Source organism: Xenopus laevis, chromosome 7L (assembly GCF_017654675.1).
Source record: "Xenopus laevis strain J_2021 chromosome 7L, Xenopus_laevis_v10.1, whole genome shotgun sequence".
Lineage (NCBI taxonomy): Eukaryota > Metazoa > Chordata > Amphibia > Anura > Pipidae > Xenopus > Xenopus laevis.
This window is the reverse complement of record NC_054383.1, coordinates 41,091,962-41,110,627: the sequence shown is the minus strand read 5'-3', so window position 1 is coordinate 41,110,627 and position 18,666 is coordinate 41,091,962. Positions and strand designations below refer to the sequence as shown.

Below are 18,666 nucleotides of genomic sequence, written 5' to 3'. Positions count from 1 at the left end.
AGTTTTGCCAAGTTCCAATTTACCAACCAGATTGAGAGTCAATAAGTTTGATGCCACCAATAGAAAATAAAGTAGGGTTACACTGAATCCCTTTTTTTGGGATTTGGCCGAGCCCTGCATCTTTGAGGAAGGATTCGGCTCAATCCCCAATCCAAATATGCAAATTAATGAACCGAAAGGGTAAAGCCCATGTGGACTGCGCCAGGTTCTTGGATTCAGCCAAATCAGCCTGCCTTTGCTCTGAACCCTAGGAGCTTCAACTGTTCTTTTCTAGGAAATTGATTGTACAGGTATGGGACCTGTTATCCAGAATGCTCGGGACCTGGGGTTTTCCAGATAACGTATCTTTCCGTAATTTGGGTCTTCATGCCATAAGTCTACTACAAATTCATTTAAACATTAAATAAACCCAATAGGCTGGTTTTGCTTCCAATAAGGATTAATTATATTTTAGTTGGGATCAAGAACAAGCTACTGTTTTATTATTACAGAGAAAAAGGAAATCATTTTTAAAAATTTGTATTATTTGGATAAAATGGGGTCTATGGGGGACAGCCATTCCGTAATTCGGAACTTTATGGATATCGGGTTTCCGGATAAGGGATCCTATACAACACTCCAGAATACACACAAGAAAAAGTAAAGAAAACACGCTTTTCCCCCAACTTTATTCAGAAGAGAGAAAAATCCTACATCATCATATTATAACAGAAATATGTTTATACACCTTTAAAAGAAAATAATCAAACACAAAACTGGCTTTTCAAAATTGGAATCAATATAAACAGTCAGGTTGTACACAAACCTATTAACCTAGCTTGAGACAATGTACATTTGTCATTAAACATTAAAAAAAAAAAAACCAAAACCTCATAGTACAAATAGTGGAAATAGGGTGTGTGTTGAACGTACTTTTTGCCTTTTTGTTTTAATAAGGAAATATGTAGGTTTTTTGTCGTTTCTTTTACTAAACAGAACAAAAAATTAATCTAAAGTCGCAAAGCAAACTAGCAGTTCAATAAGAAGCTCCTTATCTGAAAGTCTAACAGGCAGTACCTGTAGCAGTAGAAAGAGAGGGGTTTGTTTATTCAGAGGGCTTCTCAGGTTGCTGTTTTGTTTTGTGCTTGCAAGACTCAAAAGTAGAATGTGACTTTGCTTTCAATATCAGATTGTGCCTTATTTAGTACAAGAAATGATTGAAACCATAAATATTTAATAATTCAAATTGTCAAAAAGTATGTTCAGCACAAGCCCTATTTAATGAACGAATGTTGAGAAAGGGGATATACTGCCCCTTTAAACAGGTAATAATCACACCTTTTTTCATTGAAAGTAATATTGTGACAAGCTGTAATGTGAAACAAAAACTGCCTCCATTTCTGTGAGACTTTAACTGCAAGAGATCCATGCACCAATTAAAAGCAGAGATGTAGCTATAATATACACAAAAAGGCACCTGTAATACATTTATTCACAACTACTATTCAATTACAGGTTCCTAAAAGGACTTTGCATGTGATCCAGTTGTTGAAATGATACTTCAGTGTCATTGGAGACAAAGGGACGGAGGTTGCTGGTCAGATGTGGGGGCAGTGACATTTTTACCTTTGCATGCTGGTTAAGGCCAGTATAGACTGTAGCTCTGATAAGCAGGAGGCACTCTGACATCTTAAGGGTAGAACTACATGAGCGATTTTACCTGCGACAGCATCCGTTCTGACGTGCTGAGATGAATCGCAGGCATCACGTCGGATGCGCCGAATCTAAGGTAAGTAATAGGAATGTCGGACGTTGTCAATGAGTGCATCCAACACGACTGTCGGATGCAAAGGATGCATGTTGCGTCTTCATCCGACAGTCGTGTCGGATGCACGACGCAGCGACAATGTCCGACCACCACTTGTGATGGCTTCATAATGATGGAAAGGCAGATGGGGTTTGCAGGATGGAGGTCTTACACATAGTAAGAAGGCTATATAGAAATATAAAGAGCAATGAGGTAACCCTGGTAATGTCCTAGTCACAGTTAAGCTAATGTCAAATGTGACACTTTCCCTACCAGAAAATACATCCTCTTTTCAGAGCTCACGTGGGGTGGAGTTTGCAGTCCAAAATATGCCCCATGGGAGCAGTTACAGGCTGATGCTTTGCCTGTCAGTGAATCCTCAAAAGGATTTGTATCAAGGCAGATTGCAGAATTGAGGATATGGTTCTGCTCAGAGCATCCACTGAAGTGTGAAATGATTCAAATACAATGGGGAGAATGCACAGTTACCTATAAAACTGCAAGCATTTGAGCCTGTGTTACTATAATCAAATTCATTGCATCCCAAACTAAACAAATGCACCATATTGTTTATACATACAAAACACAGTCTGGTAACAATGTGGCAGATGACTCATCATTGATAGTCCTGTTGAATTTCTGTTCTGGGCCCATGAGCTCTGCAGTGAGCCCTTGTCTGGTATGAGGTTAGAGGTTGAAATATCAGTGCAGTTGTGAAGCCAGTGGCATCTCACATGAACATGCCAGTTGTTGTTAAACTCTCAGTCCCAGGGTACTGCAGAAATGCAGCAATGACTAGGTTAGTAAGCCAATCCGTTTCAACAAGACCTAGCGTGTACTGTAAGTAATTTTTCCGGTAAGTAAATGTAGCGCAGTCGCGCAGTACTGTGGAAATGACATACCGGTTTAAAACCAGTCAGTGAAACTTGTATTTTCTAGCTGGCTTGAGATTTATGTAGGTTTTCTTCATCTCCTCACTTTCAGGCTTCTTGATATCTTTGTAGCGCTCCCCCTTTGTACTGACCACTTGATTATCAATGTAGCGGATCATTTTCTTGGGAGCCTAGGGGACAGTAAAACAAAAGAACAGTTAGACGTTACTTCGACAAACAGCTTGAATTTGTGTTTTCAAACACCTGCCATAGAAATTCCTACGGTATGGTGCCAGCTGCTGAGGTCCTGGTTGCCAGACCCACATATTTAACACTTCTTGGGTTGCTCTTTGAAAAGCGCCTGGCAATACATAGTGCAGCAAGATCAACGGAACCCAGCAGGGACGGTGTTAAACCTTAAGTAGATTAACCATTTAGCCCAACTTCTGCGACTAAATCCTAGTTATCTTAAACCCTTTTCTGTACCAGCACAGGGATTTCCCTGTGGGACTTCACAGTGGTTAGTGCTTGGTTACTGGTAAAGGAGTATTCTATTCAGCATGAGTGACGCTGACTAGTAGGAGTATATCAATCACAGTGGCACATGACTACAATAAGATACTTTGGCACACTATTTACCTACTGTGACTCCATCACAAATCACAAGTTTATCCCAATAAAATGGCTCAATATTATTTTAAAAATAAATGTGTGAACTGCAGTAAAATAGGGCCTCCCAAGACCATATATGATTATGCCATAACAGTCTAATAGGGATGCACCGAATCCACTAATTTGAGATCTTTCCTGAAAGATTTGGCCGAATACCGAACCGAATCCTAATTAGGGTTGGGAAGGGGAAAACATTTTTTACTTGTGACAAAAAGTCATTTGATTTTCCTCCCCGCCCCTAATTTGCATATGCAAATTCGGTTCGGCCTGGCAGAAGGATCTGGCTGAATCCTGCTGAAAAAGGCAGAATCCCGAACCGAATCCTGGATGCGGTGCATCCCTAAAGTCTTATGATAAACTCATTCAGTTAATGGGCATCATGGTTACAACTGTTTTAAAGTAACTTAAATTGGGGATACTTACAAAAGGCACTTTGCTGGGCTGCACTGATTGAACTGAAAACTGATTGAGAACAGTACAACACATAGGGGGTTCAAACTCCAATCAAATCCGCTCAGGTTTTTTACGCTTATTTATTATTACATTTTCCCGAAAATTTGCTTTGTGGGGGAAACTTCCATTGACTTATATGCAACCTCTGAGATGCCGGATTTTAAGATTCTGACTTTTCCATCCTCAGGGTTTAATAAATTCCGAAAAATTTGTGATTTTTTTAAAAGTCCGATTTTATTAAAAAAAAAAAATCATGAATTTTTTGTGATTTTTGCATTCAGAGTTTAGTAAATAACCCCATAGTGTAGCTGGATTTTATACGATTTCTCACATGGTCTGGTAACCTTATTCAAAGGGTAACCCAACCATGATAAGGTGATGGCTCATATACTATCAGGATGACCTTGATAGGCAAATCTCATTTCAGTTGAGTTAAAGATGCAGCAGGAAGAAGCCTGTTTAAAGGGCTGTACTTATGGCAAGGGCACTTTGTTCCTGGCCTTCCAGACTACATGAATTGCCACAAGTCTGTGCACTCTATTTGGAGCACAAAGAGTGCAGCATCCCCATGTATTCACTATGTAAACATCTCTCTCAGAGATGGTAGACACAAAAAATGCACCTGTATCAGTTTCTCAATTTATGCTGGTCGGTATAATGCCCTTTTTTTTTTTAGCTTGTACAAGTTTCCTTTCTTTTTTTCAGTAAAGGCCTGACTCTAGCTAGTTAATGCCACAAGCCAGACTTTACTATTTAGTCCTAAATAACCAAAATAAACATTCAGTTAAACCGAGAGCTGTTTGTGGAATTCCTACCTTAGTCACATTTGTTTATTATTATGATTATTATTGTATTGTTGACTGAACTGAAGAAGCCACTCGGATGAGTGGTGAAACGTTTTCAAGGAAAAAAACTAAGGGGGTTATTTATCAAAGGTCAAGTTTTAGAGGTTTTTTACTTTAAATGTACTCAAAACTTGAATGTTTTCTAATTTATGAAAAAACTCGAATGTAAAAAACTTGAATCAAAGTAGTCGGGGTGAAACTCGAATAAATCACGTTTTCTGCAGAAAAAAAATTTGATCGAGTTTTTCAAATGAAACCCATCGAAAAACCGATTATCATGAAGGCTCCAAACATCTTCAAATCGTTCCAGGGTTCTCTGCCATTGACTCCTACATGACCTTGACATGTTTTAGCTGGGGTATTTTGGGATTCAAGCCATTTCCAGCTTCAGGGTATAATAAATCTAGACAATTTTATATAAAAAAAAAAAACTAAAAATTCAAGGTTTTTTTTTACCTGAATATTTGAGTTTTGACTAAATACCCTCGACTAATTTAAGACTAAAAATGAACTCAACCTTTGATATATAAGCCCTAAATGTCCATTTTTCTTTGACTTAACTCTACTAGATACTGTGTTATTGGCAAATTTTTTAAATGGCAACATACTCAACAGCGATGTACAATAAATGGGTATATACATTAAACATACAAGAATACATACAAAACAACCAATAACCAGTACAAAGGATAACGAGGGGCCTTGTCCAAAAGAGCTTACAATCAGGGCCGCTTCTGCCATGAGGCAAGGTGAAACCCTTGCCTCAGACGGCAGCGAGCGGCCAGTTACAAGGGGCGGCAAAAAGCCGCCTCTTGTAACTTTAAGGGCCGAACTTCCGGGTTTTAACCCGGAAATTCGGCTCCGCTAGTGCAAAGAGCGCTCTAGCGCTCAATGCACTAGCGATACTGCGCCCTGAAACCCGCTTCGACGCTAATTTTTAAGCGCGGAGCAGGAGAGGAGGGGGCGGCATCTGGGCTGCTGCCTCAGGCGGCAGCAGCCCCAGAATCGGCGCTGCTTACAATCTAAAAGATGATATCTTGCTGGAAGCAATAACTCACCTCTTTTGGTGCCACAGGCCTGTAGGTTTTTTTGTCATCTTCAGTGTCCACCAGCATGTACCTTAAATAGAAATCAGAATGCTAAGATTTTTTTCAGCCAAACGAGATCAACTATTACCTCTCCTACTCCTTGTGTCAGCTTCATTTTCCCAACAGCTCATTTTTAATTGAAGTGTTTAAAAAGAAAAAGAGAATGCACAAGTCAAAACTCCCATAGTGTATCACCAATGGTATAGTTGCAAGGTTTCAAAATCCTGTTACCACTTAGCAAGGAATGCGAGTAATATATATCAGGTAAGGGTCCACCACAATACTCCCTCCGCTGCCTATATACTCACAGGCACAATATTGAGAGTTGATTTTCAAAATACAATTTGAACCCCTTAGTCGTGTTTCAGCAATGGCAACCCATTCACACCAGTGTGAGAAAAGAGCGACGGAGCCTCATGAATTGCATTTGGAAGTCAGGAGCAGTCAACGCCTTCTCCTCTGATATTTCTGCTGCTTGTACTGGTATCCACTTTGTGAGTAGATATCGGTTTTTACTATTTATACTTCATTAAAAGCTTTAATGCACAATTGTATCTTCTATTGTTTTCTCACATACCGACTGAATGGGTTGCCATTCCTGAAACAAGGAGGGCTCAAATTGTATTTTGTGCCTGTGAGTATATCGTTTTACTGGCCTAGCCAGTAAAACACCTGCCAAGGCCAATGCTGGTATTACAAATTTACCGGCAATGTAGCTGCCGGTAAATTTGTAATACACCTAACAAAAGCACGTGGTCTGCCCCCAGTCTGGTCAAAACTCACATTTCTGTCGGCTTCTGGCCAATCGCTCACCGTAACGCTGCCCCCTTTGACATCACGATCAGCCCTATCTAATCGCGCACAGTTGCTCCACCCCCTTTGACGTCACAGTCTGTCCTTTTGTTCACGCCCCCTCCGCCGGCCAGTGGAAATTTTATTAAAAGGTCAGTAAGAGGACAATACACTACTGAGAGCTGCCTCCATTTGGATTTGAGTTCAGAGCAAAACCTTTTTTTTCTTTTTTTAATTGAAGTTGCAGGTAAATACTGTGTTGCAGCAGAAATAAATATTGTGTGCACCTGGCACATACTACCCAGAACCTTTAATGTAAAGTAAAATCACAGGAATTACGTAAGTTCTTTTTCACTTCTACCAGAATTCCCTGGAGTGTGTAATCATCAAATAAAATAGCTTTTTGGGGGTCTTATTACTGTGAAAAAGGAGATATATTTTAGAAATCCAAATCAATTAAAATTGAGTTTATGAGAGATGGCCTTCCTGTAATTCGGAGCATTCTGCATAACGGGTCTCCAGATAACAGACCCTAATACCTACAGTATATATATTTAAAAAAACATGGATCTGTAATACAGCCTGGTGTTTGATGATTACACACTACAGAGCTTTTTGGTATTAGTCTACAAGAACATACATCATGTTGTGATTTTAAACTCATTAAGCATTCTGGGTAGTATGTGACAAATGCACACATGCCAGACAAGGGGATCTTTACATGTACAGTGGAAGTGGAAGACAGAACAGATCAGCTATCCTAAAAAACCTGGCTGTGTTTTGCCAACAGATCTTGGATGCCACATTTCCATATTTCTGATTTTACTATGTACTTTATCAATAATTACTAAATGTTTTTGTAAACTAATACAGTTTGGAAAACATAAAGACTATTAATGCTTACTTTTGTAAAATAAAGTCTTTCAGATCTTCTATTTTTGGAGCTCCTTGCATATCCTGAAACAATATTTGAAAAAACAAGGAATATTTTGGAATATCAGGTTACACAGACTTCAAACAATAAAACAGTAATGACAATAAAAACAGATTATAGGGATTCTCTAGGGATGTAACAAATCCACTATTAGGATTTGGCCAAAACCCAGAATCCTTTGTGGAAAATTTGGACAATACCAAACTGAATCCTAGTTTGCATATACAGATTAGGGAAAAGAGGGGGGAAAAGAGCTGTGTGCACAACACGCGGTTAAAAATGTTCTGACTTCCATGTTTGTATGATGAAAAGTCATGTGATTTTTTGGATTTGCCTTTTTTTCCCCAGGTACAAAAATAATGCTACCCTGGCCAACAAAAATGCTGCTTGATGCCAATGTGATGGACCTCGGAACCTCTGAGTTCCATGACCTCTTGTTGGCCTCTTGTTTTTATATGGTCGTGGAACTCCTCAGTGACTTATAATATCCTTACATTTTACAAGAGCGGGTACTATATTCACCATATAAAACACTACTAATAACTTTTTATAATTTTACAGCAGTATGATCACTTACCAGTATGATCACTTACCTTTGATCCAGAATGATTGTCAGCAATCACTTTTCCATCCACAATAATTTGCACTGCATCTTCCAAGTCCCCCTTTGCCATAGACAGGGCTGTCTGAGCTTGGGTTATAGTGCATGATGGGAATATTTCCAGGAGCAGATCAACTCCAGTTTTAGGATCATCTTTGTCCTTTAGAAGAAAAAGAAGTACTATGTGACATCATGCCACACTTAATAAATGTCTTCGAAATATAGCTACTGTCCCTGCAAATGTTACAATAACCAGTCTACTTAGAAAATATATTTCTTACTGTATGTATTTATTCTCCTTAAAGGAGAAGAAAAGCTACCGAAGCAGTTTATTGCCAGTAGATTAGCAACAAATGTGCAAGCTAGAACACTATATTCATTCTGTAGAATGCCATACCTGAGTAACCAACTCTAGAAGCTCTTGCCGTTTGTTTAGGATAGTAGCTGCCATATTAGCTTGGTGTGACATCACTTCCTGCCTGAGTCTCCCTGCTCGCTCATAGCTCTGGGCTCAGATTACAGCAGGGAGGGGGAGAGGAGCAAACTGAACTGGAAGTCTGATACAGAAGTCCATGTGTACACAATAGAAGGAAAGAAATGTGGTGTTTCTTTTGACAGATGACTCAGAGCAGCATTACTTTGAGCATTTACTAGTTTATTTATATATATACACCTTTCTGATACCGCCTACTGAATTTTAGCCTTTCCTTCTCCTTTAAACATTAAAAGATAACAGCTTTGCACAAAAAACATCCCTTTTCTATATATTTACTAAAGTGGTCAAAATTGCTTTCTTCAGAACATTTTCACCATAAATTATAATGGCAACATAAATGATTATTATTTTATTAACACACATTTATGAAGCCCTACATTTGACCAAAACACTTAGATACATGCAAAAGTCCTAAGTGTCTGAATCCTGAATTATATGTGTTCCTGTTACAAAATACTGTCACATGGTTTAGCTATTGTTTAACTAAGGCTTTGATTTACAGTGGATATTGCCTAATGAGTGTAATAATGGATTGGCATGGTACAAGCCATGCTGTAGCAAAGACTAGTAACACACAACGTAGAGGTACCATGAAACTATACATAGGGTACCATGATGCTATATAGGTATATGGGACCAGCGAGTTTACATACTGGAATAATCACACTTATTTTACTCAGTACCTGGGCCACTGCGCCTTCTAATGGTTCTGTTGCAGTCTTTTCGCTGGGAGATGCAGGTGTCATAAATGAAACTTCCACAGTGGGATTAGGAGAAACATTTTCTTGGGGAAATATACAAAGCATTAACCAGAGTTATAATTTGTCTTCTATGTGCTGATGTTTGCTTGCTCCACTTATAAATATATTTAAGCTATGTAATGTTCATCAGGCTTCAAATTCAAGGACAACTGAGTTTCTAGTTTCTACTAGGGATGCACAGAATCCAGATTAGATTCGGGATTCTGCCTTTTTTTTTTTTTTAAGCAAGATTCGGATTTGGCCCGAAACCTTGTGCCTGGCTAAATCAATTCCTAATTTGCATATGCAAATTAGGGATGGGATGTGAAATCACATGACTTTTCGTCACAAAACAAAGTAAACATTTGTTCCCTTTCCCTCCCCTAATTTGTATATGCAAATTAGGATTCGGTTTGGTATTCGGCCAAATCTTTCACGAAGGATTTGGGGATTCGGCCGAATCCGAAATAGGGAATTTGGTGCATCCCTAGTTTCTACTGAATAAAAATGTTAAATCAATTCCTCCAGTTTCTTCCTTTTTAAGTCACGCATCAATATCTACTTAATATACCCAAGAATGAGAAGACATCATTGTCAGAGAGAAAAAGGCAACACGTTCTGACATCTCAGTAAAAAAAAAAAATCACCTACACTGAGCCACAGAAGCTACTAATTGACATAGGTAAGCCAAACCAGCTGCCAGCCCAAGCCAGATAATAATCACAGTAATTGGGTCATATACTGGATATACTTTTTATCCCGGTTAGCTGAATTGAATGTGCTTCATTGAGGTGGCTGTGGTTTGCACTGCATTAATGTTAGCTGTTCTGAGAGTTATTTCTCCTGTTACTTCTAACACTGCTTCTTCATAAGAATCATCAAATATAGGTTTGGTAATTTACTAGACATCCAGTAGTCAGATTCTGCACAAGACATTTTGCTAAATAAATACCGTAGTCTCATTTACAGCTTGTAGTTTACTTTACTAGTAACGGTAAAAGTCACTAACTTACCTGTGCCTCGTGCTTCACTTAACCTCCCAGAGAGTTCAAACAACATATCATATACTTTCTCACTGCAAATATAGTAAGAATTTTGTTAAGATGGTAATAGAAGGAAACATTTTAATTTTTATTACAAAGAATAATATGCCCCCTACTAAAATGTAAAGTCTAATTAGAAAGTTACCTTAAGGCCGCTCAAACAAGGTGTTTCGTCCTCCAGAGTTATCTACCCTAGGGGAGAAATTCCCTTCGCATGTCATCACAGATGGGATGGATCTCAGTGCGAAAATGTATAATTTTGCATCAGGAAGAAAATCTGCATTTCTCCGGTGGAGAAAACTCCTTATTGGACATCCCTCGCCTTTATAAAAAGCACCCTCAGTGACCTGTGATGCTTTATAACTTACAGTAGAGGGTACAATATGGTCTATCACCAGGAGATTAATCGCCAGCAATAAATCTCTGCTTCTGTTAGTGACTAATCTCTTGTAAAAGCTTTCCTACCGGCAATAATCTGAAACGCTGGTGGTAAAACCCATGTGTTGTTTCAGTCTCCCAAAAATTTTTTGGGAGACAAGAGACGTGTTTTACCACTAGTGATTAGTCGGCCCAGATGCAGAGCTTTAGCCTTGTGACACACAGGCGTTTGGGGAGATTTAGTCGCCTGGCAACTAATCACCTCTTCTTCTGGGTGACAATCTCCCCGAACTGCCTTCACGTGTCTTCCCGTCTGCTATGATGAAAAGTCGCCTGCGCTAAAGCACACGCGGCACTTCGTTTTATTTTTGTTCTAGCAACTTCGGAAAACGAAGCACCGCATGTGCTTTAGAGCAGGCAACTTTTCATCATAGCAGACGGAAAGACAAGAGAAGGCAGTTCGGGAAGATTGTCGCCCATAAGAAGAGGCGATTAGTCGCCAGGCGACTAAATCTCCCCAAATCTGCCCGTGTGTCACAAGCCTTATTGCTGGCCATTAATCTCTTGGAGTGCCATTGCCCTAACAATTTTGCAGTAACAATCTCCTAAATGTCACCCAGGTAGGGGGAAAGTTGCATAAAGTCTCCCACCAATCACTGAATGGCACCAGTCTGAAAGTACATCCCTTACTTTGATTAGTGCTAGTAAATGCAGCAGTCAGACACTACTTAAAGCTAGCACTTTTTCAAAATCAATCTAACTGATCCCACTTCTATGTAGATAAAAAATAAATCACAGTTTAACAAAGCAAATTCACCTGCTAATTTCAGAAAATCCTGGAATATAGCCCTCCAGCATTTCTACAAAAGATTCCATTTCAAAGTCCTCTTCTGATGAGTTCTGAGACCCCAGCTCTTCCAAGACTCCAGTGACATAGGCACAAAACACTTCATCCAGTGCACTAAACGAGCAGAAAAATGCATGCAGGAAAATCAGACCCCAACAAAATGTTGTTACTCTTTTTTCTTAACATCCACCGAACAGCAACTTACAGAACCATTGACTGAGCTATGTAGTCTTGTAAATAATAGGTGGCCTCATCACACTGTCCTTCACCTTGGAATTCCCTCCAGCTTCCTTTACTTAGCATTGGGTATTCAGTGATGATGTGAGGGCCACATATCAGCTGATGGCAACCAGATTGAATTTCTTTTTTTAATTTTTTGTTTTCTCCAGCAGCTTCCCAGTTTGCAATTTCACTTGCACTTTTTAACTCATTCTCTACTGCAGATAAGTGTGAAAAAACTGCCCCTACCTGAGGTCAGCATGAGCGATGTGACATTGTAAGAAGCCTGTAAGGGATTCACGGATGATCTTCTCCAGAGCCATGCTCCCTGCTTCCTCTTCTGCAAGAAGAAACAAGAGATTACAGCAAACGTTCTAACAAAAACAAGCACCAGTTGCTGATGAGCAGCCAGATGCTGGAAAAATACCAGTCTGTGCAACAGTAAATATAGCCTTTCAAGCATGTTCTTTCTAAGTGAAGGGGAAAATAAAAACAAAAAGTACGGCACAGTTGGAGTACAAGTAATATGATAGAAAAAGACTTTGTACATGAAAGCAGAATGGTTTAGAATTCAGAGCATATCAGCATATCTACTGATCATACATTAAAATGTTGTACAGGTATAGATTCTATTATCCGGAATGCTTCTAGGCCTGGGTTTTTCCTGATAAGGGATCTTTCCATAATTTGGATCCCCATACCTAAAGTCTACTAAAAATCACTTGAGCAATAAATAAACACAATAGGATTGTTTTGCCACAAATACTCGTGCACCTTAGTCACCATTGGGAAAAAAAATGTAATTATTCACTTAAAATTGACTCTATGGGAGATGGCCTTCCTGTAATTTGAAGCTTTCTTGATAAAAGGTTTCCAGATAAGGGACCCACACCTGTACCATTACAAAATGTTTGTGTATGGCACCCAAAGGCTACAGAAACTGTAAAAGACAATATTCCCTCAGTCTCAAATGCAGCACTTATGGGTGGGCAAGAAGAAAAAGTAAATGGCAACTAACTAGAAATTAGTTACCAAGAAATATTTGTGAAACTTGCAACAGCAAAACATGGCAACAGTAGTCCAGTTACAACATTTATTTATCACAGCAAGAGTTATGACATGCAGAAGGGATTTATTTTACATTACTGCAGTAGTCACAGTTACCCTGCAACAATCAATTATACACTGTAACAGGCTTACAGCCACAACAACCAGTATATTGCAACAGCAGTAAGCATGCCATAACAGCAGCTAAAATCATACTACAAATAAATAAACTGCAATGCTTAGCTGCACTGCAACAATAATAACAGCTATACCAAGTCTCACAGCACTGAACTACTGTACCATAATCTATGGCAATTAATCCATACCTGGAACCAGTCTTAGCTAGACAGGTATGGGATCTGATATCCGGAAACCACTTATCTAGAAAGCTCCAAATTACGGATAGGCTGTCTCACATAGACTCCATTTTATCCAAATAATCCACATTTCTTAAAATGATTTCCTTTTTCTCTGTAATAATAAAACAGAACCTTGTACTAGATCCCAACTAAGATATAATTAATCCTAATTGGAAGCAATACCAGCCTATTGGCTTTATTTAATGTTTATTTAATCATGTTTAATGATTTTTTAGTAGACAAGGTATGATCCAAATTACAGAAAGATCCATTATCCGGAAATGCCAGGTCCTGAGCATTTTGGATAACAGGTCCCATACCAGTAGTACTTAAAGAAGTAAAGATAAAATCACTGGAGGGGTGCCAAATGAAGCAAAGCATTGTGTATACAGGTATGGGACCTGTTATACAGAATGCTTGAGGTTTTCAATAAGGGGGTCTTTTCATAATTTGGATGTCCATACCTTTAGTCTACCAAATAAACCCAATAGAATTGTTTTGCCTTCTATAAGGATCAATTATATCTCAGTTTGACTCAAGTACAAGGTACGGTTTTATTATTACAGAGAAAAAAGGAAATCATTTTTAAATATTAGAAAGACTTGATAAAAATTGATTCTATAGGAGATAGCCTTCCCGTAATTTGGATCTTTCTAGGTACCGGGTCTCCGGATAACAGATCCCACACCAGTACTTAGTAACAATCCGAAAGTACCATGCACAATAATTGTTTTGCCTTCTATAAGGATCAATTATATATCAGTTTGACTCAAGTACACGGTACGGTTTTATTATTACAGAGAAAAAAGGAAATCATTTTTAAATATTAGAAAGACTTGATAAAAATTGATTCTATAGGAGACAGCCTTCCCGTAATTTGGATCTTTCTAGGTACCGGGTCTCCGGATAACAGATCCCACACCAGTACTTAGTAACAATCCGAAAGTACCATGCACAGCTGTAGAGATATGAGCACCGCAGTAAATAACTAAGAAAAACTAAAGTAGTGATATACATAATACACTATGTAGCCAGTAAATAGAATATTTGTAACATAGTAGCAATGACTGAATAACTGAAACACTTTAGCCCATAAAAACGTAATCTACCGAGTAAACATTTACTGTGTAGCTGCAAAAACTAGAAAAAATTAACCGTGGTATTCAGAAAAAAATGAATATACTGAGCTCGAACATAGTAATCTTATGAATTCAGGGGACTATTTATCATACTGTGTAAAACAATTGACAAGAGAAAAAATGTGTAAAATGCAGGGTTAAATAAATGGGGATGCATAAAGGTGTTTTATTTTACAAAGCCCGAATGCCGGACTTAATTTACACCACTTTCATAATCCATTAAAGTCAATGGGAAAAATTCAAACAAGTTGTGGTGGAAAAAAATTGAAAAATGCGACAGATAATTGCCACCTGAAAAAGCAGATTGGGTAATGATCCACTCCTTTGGCGACCTCACCAAACAAGTTACATTTTATGGGATTATTTATCAAATTATCAGTTAATTATTGAATTTATTGAGTTTTCGATTGAAACTCACTGAAAAAAACCTGATCATCATGAAGGCTACAAACATCTTCAAATGGTTCAAGGGCCTCTGCCCCTCCACAGGTTTGAGATGGATTATTTTCAGATTATAGATATTTCCATCTTTGGGGTATAATATCTCGAATATCTCTGAAAATTTGAGTTTTGACTGACAAATACTACCACACAGCCATAATGATGGTAACAGAGTGGCCCAAAATTTAGTGGTGGTTTAGGATACAAGGTTCTGTGACGCTGCTAGTGCCTCTAACTTGACAACAGGTTTGGATAGCTGCATTGCTATTTATTGTCACCTTTTTCTCTTTGTATTGCTGGTGAATTTGCTCAGATTAATAACAGTTTTCCTGCTGCAGATCTTAAAGGTGGGCATTTTGTACAACATGTTTTTTTCCCCTGTTGAAAAGGTTGTATTGTGATCTTGTCAAAATGACAGTATGAGCAATTTTAATACGATTCTTGCCTGAAATTACTCAAAAGCACCCATGCTGGTATTTCGACACAAAACCCATTGCTGCAAATAAGAAGTGGTAGAGGGCGATTTTCAGGGTTTTGAATCCACCTAAGAAAATACCCAAAAAGTGCCTTGTGTGCCACAGGCCTAAAACGAAATTCAGGAGGAAAAGTAGGAGTTATCAATAGCGAACTGTAAACTTAAATATATATAATAGTATAAGTTTAAAGGGGTAGTTCCCCTTTAAATTCACTTTCAGCATGATGTAGACATTCTGAGACAATTTACAGTTTGTCTTTATTTTTTTGTGGTATTTTGAATTATTTAGCTCTGTGTTCAACTGTTCTCTGGTTTGTAATTTCAGCAGTATCATGCAGTGCTTTCAATGAGACTGGAATAAAAAATTGGACAAGGCCTGAACATAATGATAAGTAATTAAGCAACAATAAAATTATAGTCTACACACGGGTGTTTTTTTGTGCGCTCCCCTGCGTTGCACTTTCTTCCGTTCAGCCGCAGGGGAGCGCAGGAGTAGACACACTCAATTATTGTGAAGGGGGCTGTACTGAAACAGATGCATGTAAGCACCAAACGCAGGTGGGATGCAGCATGTTGCATTCCATCTGCGTTCGGCACTTACATGCGTCTGTGTGAGTACAGCCCCCTTCATAATAATTGAGTGCGTCTACTCCTGCACTCCCCTGCGGTTGAATGGAAGCAAGCGCAATGCAGGTGAGTGCACGAAAAAACGCCTGTGTGTAAGAGCCCTTACAGAGCGAGGACTCTGCAGCCAGGATCAATGTACCCCAGTTAAAAGCTGGAAAGAGGCAGAAGATGTAGGTAATTAATATAGAAATAAAAAATAAAGACTTGAAAACTTGCAAAGAATATGCCATTCTATAACATGCTAATAGTTAACTTACAGTTAAGTCAGTGGTGTAGCTATAGGACTGCATGGTCTGCTTCCACTATAGTTGTTAGAAACCCTGCTTCCTAGCTGCTCTATTACCTCTCCTGGGACACAACATGACCATTTGGGCGGGTGAAGAGAGGTCTGGGAAGGGACTGATGCTTGTGATGATCCCCTCCAAAGATTTGGAGTTACCGTAACTGCCTACCTATAACGAGCCAAACAATAACAATTTTGATGTATTGTAATTATGTATATTAATATACTATTTTTGCATTAAAGGACAAGGAAAGGTTTAATCAGCAGTGGGGTTTTAATTTGTTATCCCTTCATAAATATAACCACCTCCCAACCCGGGCCAGTGTACCTCTTGGCTGATAAATGCAGTGGCTAGGGGTACTATTATAAAAAGCACCATTTTGCCACCTTGTCTCTTTTCCTAGGGATCACTTGCAGCTCTCCTGTGTAGTGCACGTGTAGTTGAGTAAAATTGGAAGCTGAACAACACATATGCATCACCTAGGACAGCATCAAGGGATCCCTGGCAAGAGATAACATAGTAGCACAGCACTCAGTGTGAGTTTAGCGATTATAATCACTAGGGATGCCTAACAAATTGTTACCCCAGTGACTAACCTTTTGTCTGTCCTATAGAGGGCACCTATCACTAAAAACATTCCACCACCTGAGCCAGCATTTCAGATGGTAGAAACAATGGTATTTTTTTTAAGACTTATTCCTACATCAGGGATCCCCAACCTTTTGAATCCATGAGCAACATTCAGAAGTAAACAGTGTTGGGGAGCAACACTAGCATGAAAAATGTTTTTGGGGTGCCAAATAAGGGCTGTGATTGGCCATTTGGTAGCCCCTATGTGGATTGTAAACCTACATTGAGGCTCTGGATGGCAGTGCAACCAAAACTTGCCTCCAAGCCTCGAATTCAAAAATAATCACCTGCTTTGAGGCCGTTGGGAGCAACATCCAAGGGGTTGGAGAGCAACCAGCTACTGGTTGGGGATCACTGCTCTACATCAAGAGCAAATTCATGGTGTGGATGGCCATGCTGCAGCACAGAATACTGAGCGAGTGTCTGGACTGGCTCAATAAGATCACGACCTAAGAAAGGGTGACACACTTACTGAGTAAACAAGGGGGGTGGGGTTATCTCCTGGTGCTATTTTCCCTCCATACATAGAGTGCAAGCTCTATCAGGTTTGTGGGAGGTGGGTGGGAAAAAAGTTGTGCTAAAAAGAAATAAAAGCCTGCATTTAACATCAATCCAGTTGCATATTAAACCTGTTGCTGGACCCAATGACAGTACCAAATTTGCCTCCCTAAACAATATGAACTGCTTAATTAGCACAAAGTAGTGCAAAGTAGGGATGCACTGAATCCACTATTTTGGATTCGGCTGAACCCCCGAATCCTTCGTAAAAGATTTGGCCGAATACCGAACCGAATCCAGTGGGAAGGGGAAAATTTTTTTACTTCCTTGTTTTATGACAAAAAGTCACGTGATTTCCCTCCCCACCCCTAATTTGCATATGCAAATTAAGATTCGGATTCGATTAGGCCGAATCCTGCTGAAAAAGACCAAATCCTGGCCGAATCCCGAACCGAATTCTGGATTCGGTGCATCCCTAAATTCAACTAAAGCACATTATTCATTCCAACCTCAATCTGGGTTCCCAAATTTTAGCTTTAATCTGGGTCCCATCCATAGAAAGCAAACAAAAGGCAGAAAAAAGTGCATGGCTTTATAAGGGACACATTGCATTATCTAAATCTCCTAGTATTATACACCCCTCCTCGTTTATATGTATAGTGTTCCAGCCAAAATTGTTTAAATTGCATTTTACCTCTTAAAATGTAATTATATCAGAGCTGCAGAGACATCCTCTCTGCTGTGTGTCTGAAATGAGGGCTGGGTGTGATCTTCTGTTCTCCTACAGGAAATGGTCATAACTGTGAGTGACAATTTGAACTCTGCAATAGCAACCCAAGTCCCGCCTCCTGTCTCTCTGCACTAGCAACCAAACTTTCTCTACCTCACTCCTTCAAACACTGCAAGTCTCAGCTGCAGTCGGACTGATCCAGTGTGAGAGGAGAGAGGGGTGGATTAAATCTGCTTGTTTCTGTGTATGTTGGGGAGGGAGTCAGGGATTGTGTGTGAGAGAAACTGACTGACTTTCTGTGTCATTATTATTGTGCAGTTAGTGGAAGCGAAGCATGGCTATCTGTAGTTATTGTACAGAAAACATACAAAATAACAGTGCAAGCTCCTCTGTGTTATGCTTTATTATATATGAAGATGGATTTCTATGATTTGTTAGTCACTTCCCATAAAATTTTTTGTGTTTTGGGTTGTTGAGGCATCTTGATTGGACCCCTTGGAGACAGAGACATTGAGGTTTCTTTGTAAAACAGGCAGAAGCAGTAATGTACAGGGACTTATATTTTAATACTGCAGAGAGCAAGAGTTTAAGCTTTAGTCCCTCTTTCTAACCAGTCCCCTTCACTATATGTGAAGATTAGTAGTTTAGTAGTTGTTAGTCTGAGGAGCAG

The 18,666-nt window shown here is 39.2% G+C and overlaps 1 protein-coding gene across 3 annotated transcripts; it reads right to left on the bottom strand.

The window, feature by feature from the left end:
• Positions 1-649: 649 nt before the first annotated feature.
• On the bottom strand, positions 650-18,111 carry cuedc2.L (CUE domain containing 2 L homeolog). Of its 3 annotated transcripts, XM_018224558.2 has the most exons (10): positions 17,961-18,064; positions 16,112-16,306; positions 12,016-12,106; positions 11,518-11,661; positions 10,293-10,354; positions 9,223-9,323; positions 8,036-8,203; positions 7,413-7,465; positions 5,687-5,747; positions 650-2,849 (listed from the first exon to the last, which is right to left on the bottom strand). In XM_018224558.2, exons 3-10 carry the CDS (start codon positions 12,087-12,089, stop codon positions 2,703-2,705), a joined length of 810 nt encoding a protein of 269 aa, XP_018080047.1. In that variant the 5' UTR covers positions 12,090-12,106; positions 16,112-16,306; positions 17,961-18,064; the 3' UTR covers positions 650-2,702. The 3 variants fall into 3 exon arrangements, with proteins under 3 accessions (XP_018080047.1, XP_041424768.1, XP_041424769.1); XM_041568834.1 differs by lacking the exon at positions 16,112-16,306 and having other exon boundaries at positions 17,961-18,111; XM_041568835.1 differs by lacking the exons at positions 16,112-16,306; positions 17,961-18,064 and adding an exon at positions 17,056-17,165.
• Between the last annotated feature and the right edge of the window lie 555 nt (positions 18,112-18,666).

Excerpts from the sequence above, each read along its gene's own strand:
- cuedc2.L (XM_041568834.1), bottom strand. The coding sequence starts at position 12,089 with ATGGCTCTGGAGAAGATCATCCGTGAATCCCTTACAGGCTTCTTACAA. Across the intron at positions 11,662-12,015 it reads ATCGCTCATGCTGACCTCAG|TGCACTGGATGAAGTGTTTT; the intron begins GTAGGGGCAGTT and ends CTGCTCGTTTAG. Across the intron at positions 9,324-10,292 it reads AAGTGAAGCACGAGGCACAG|AAAATGTTTCTCCTAATCCC; the intron begins GTAAGTTAGTGA and ends TATTTCCCCAAG.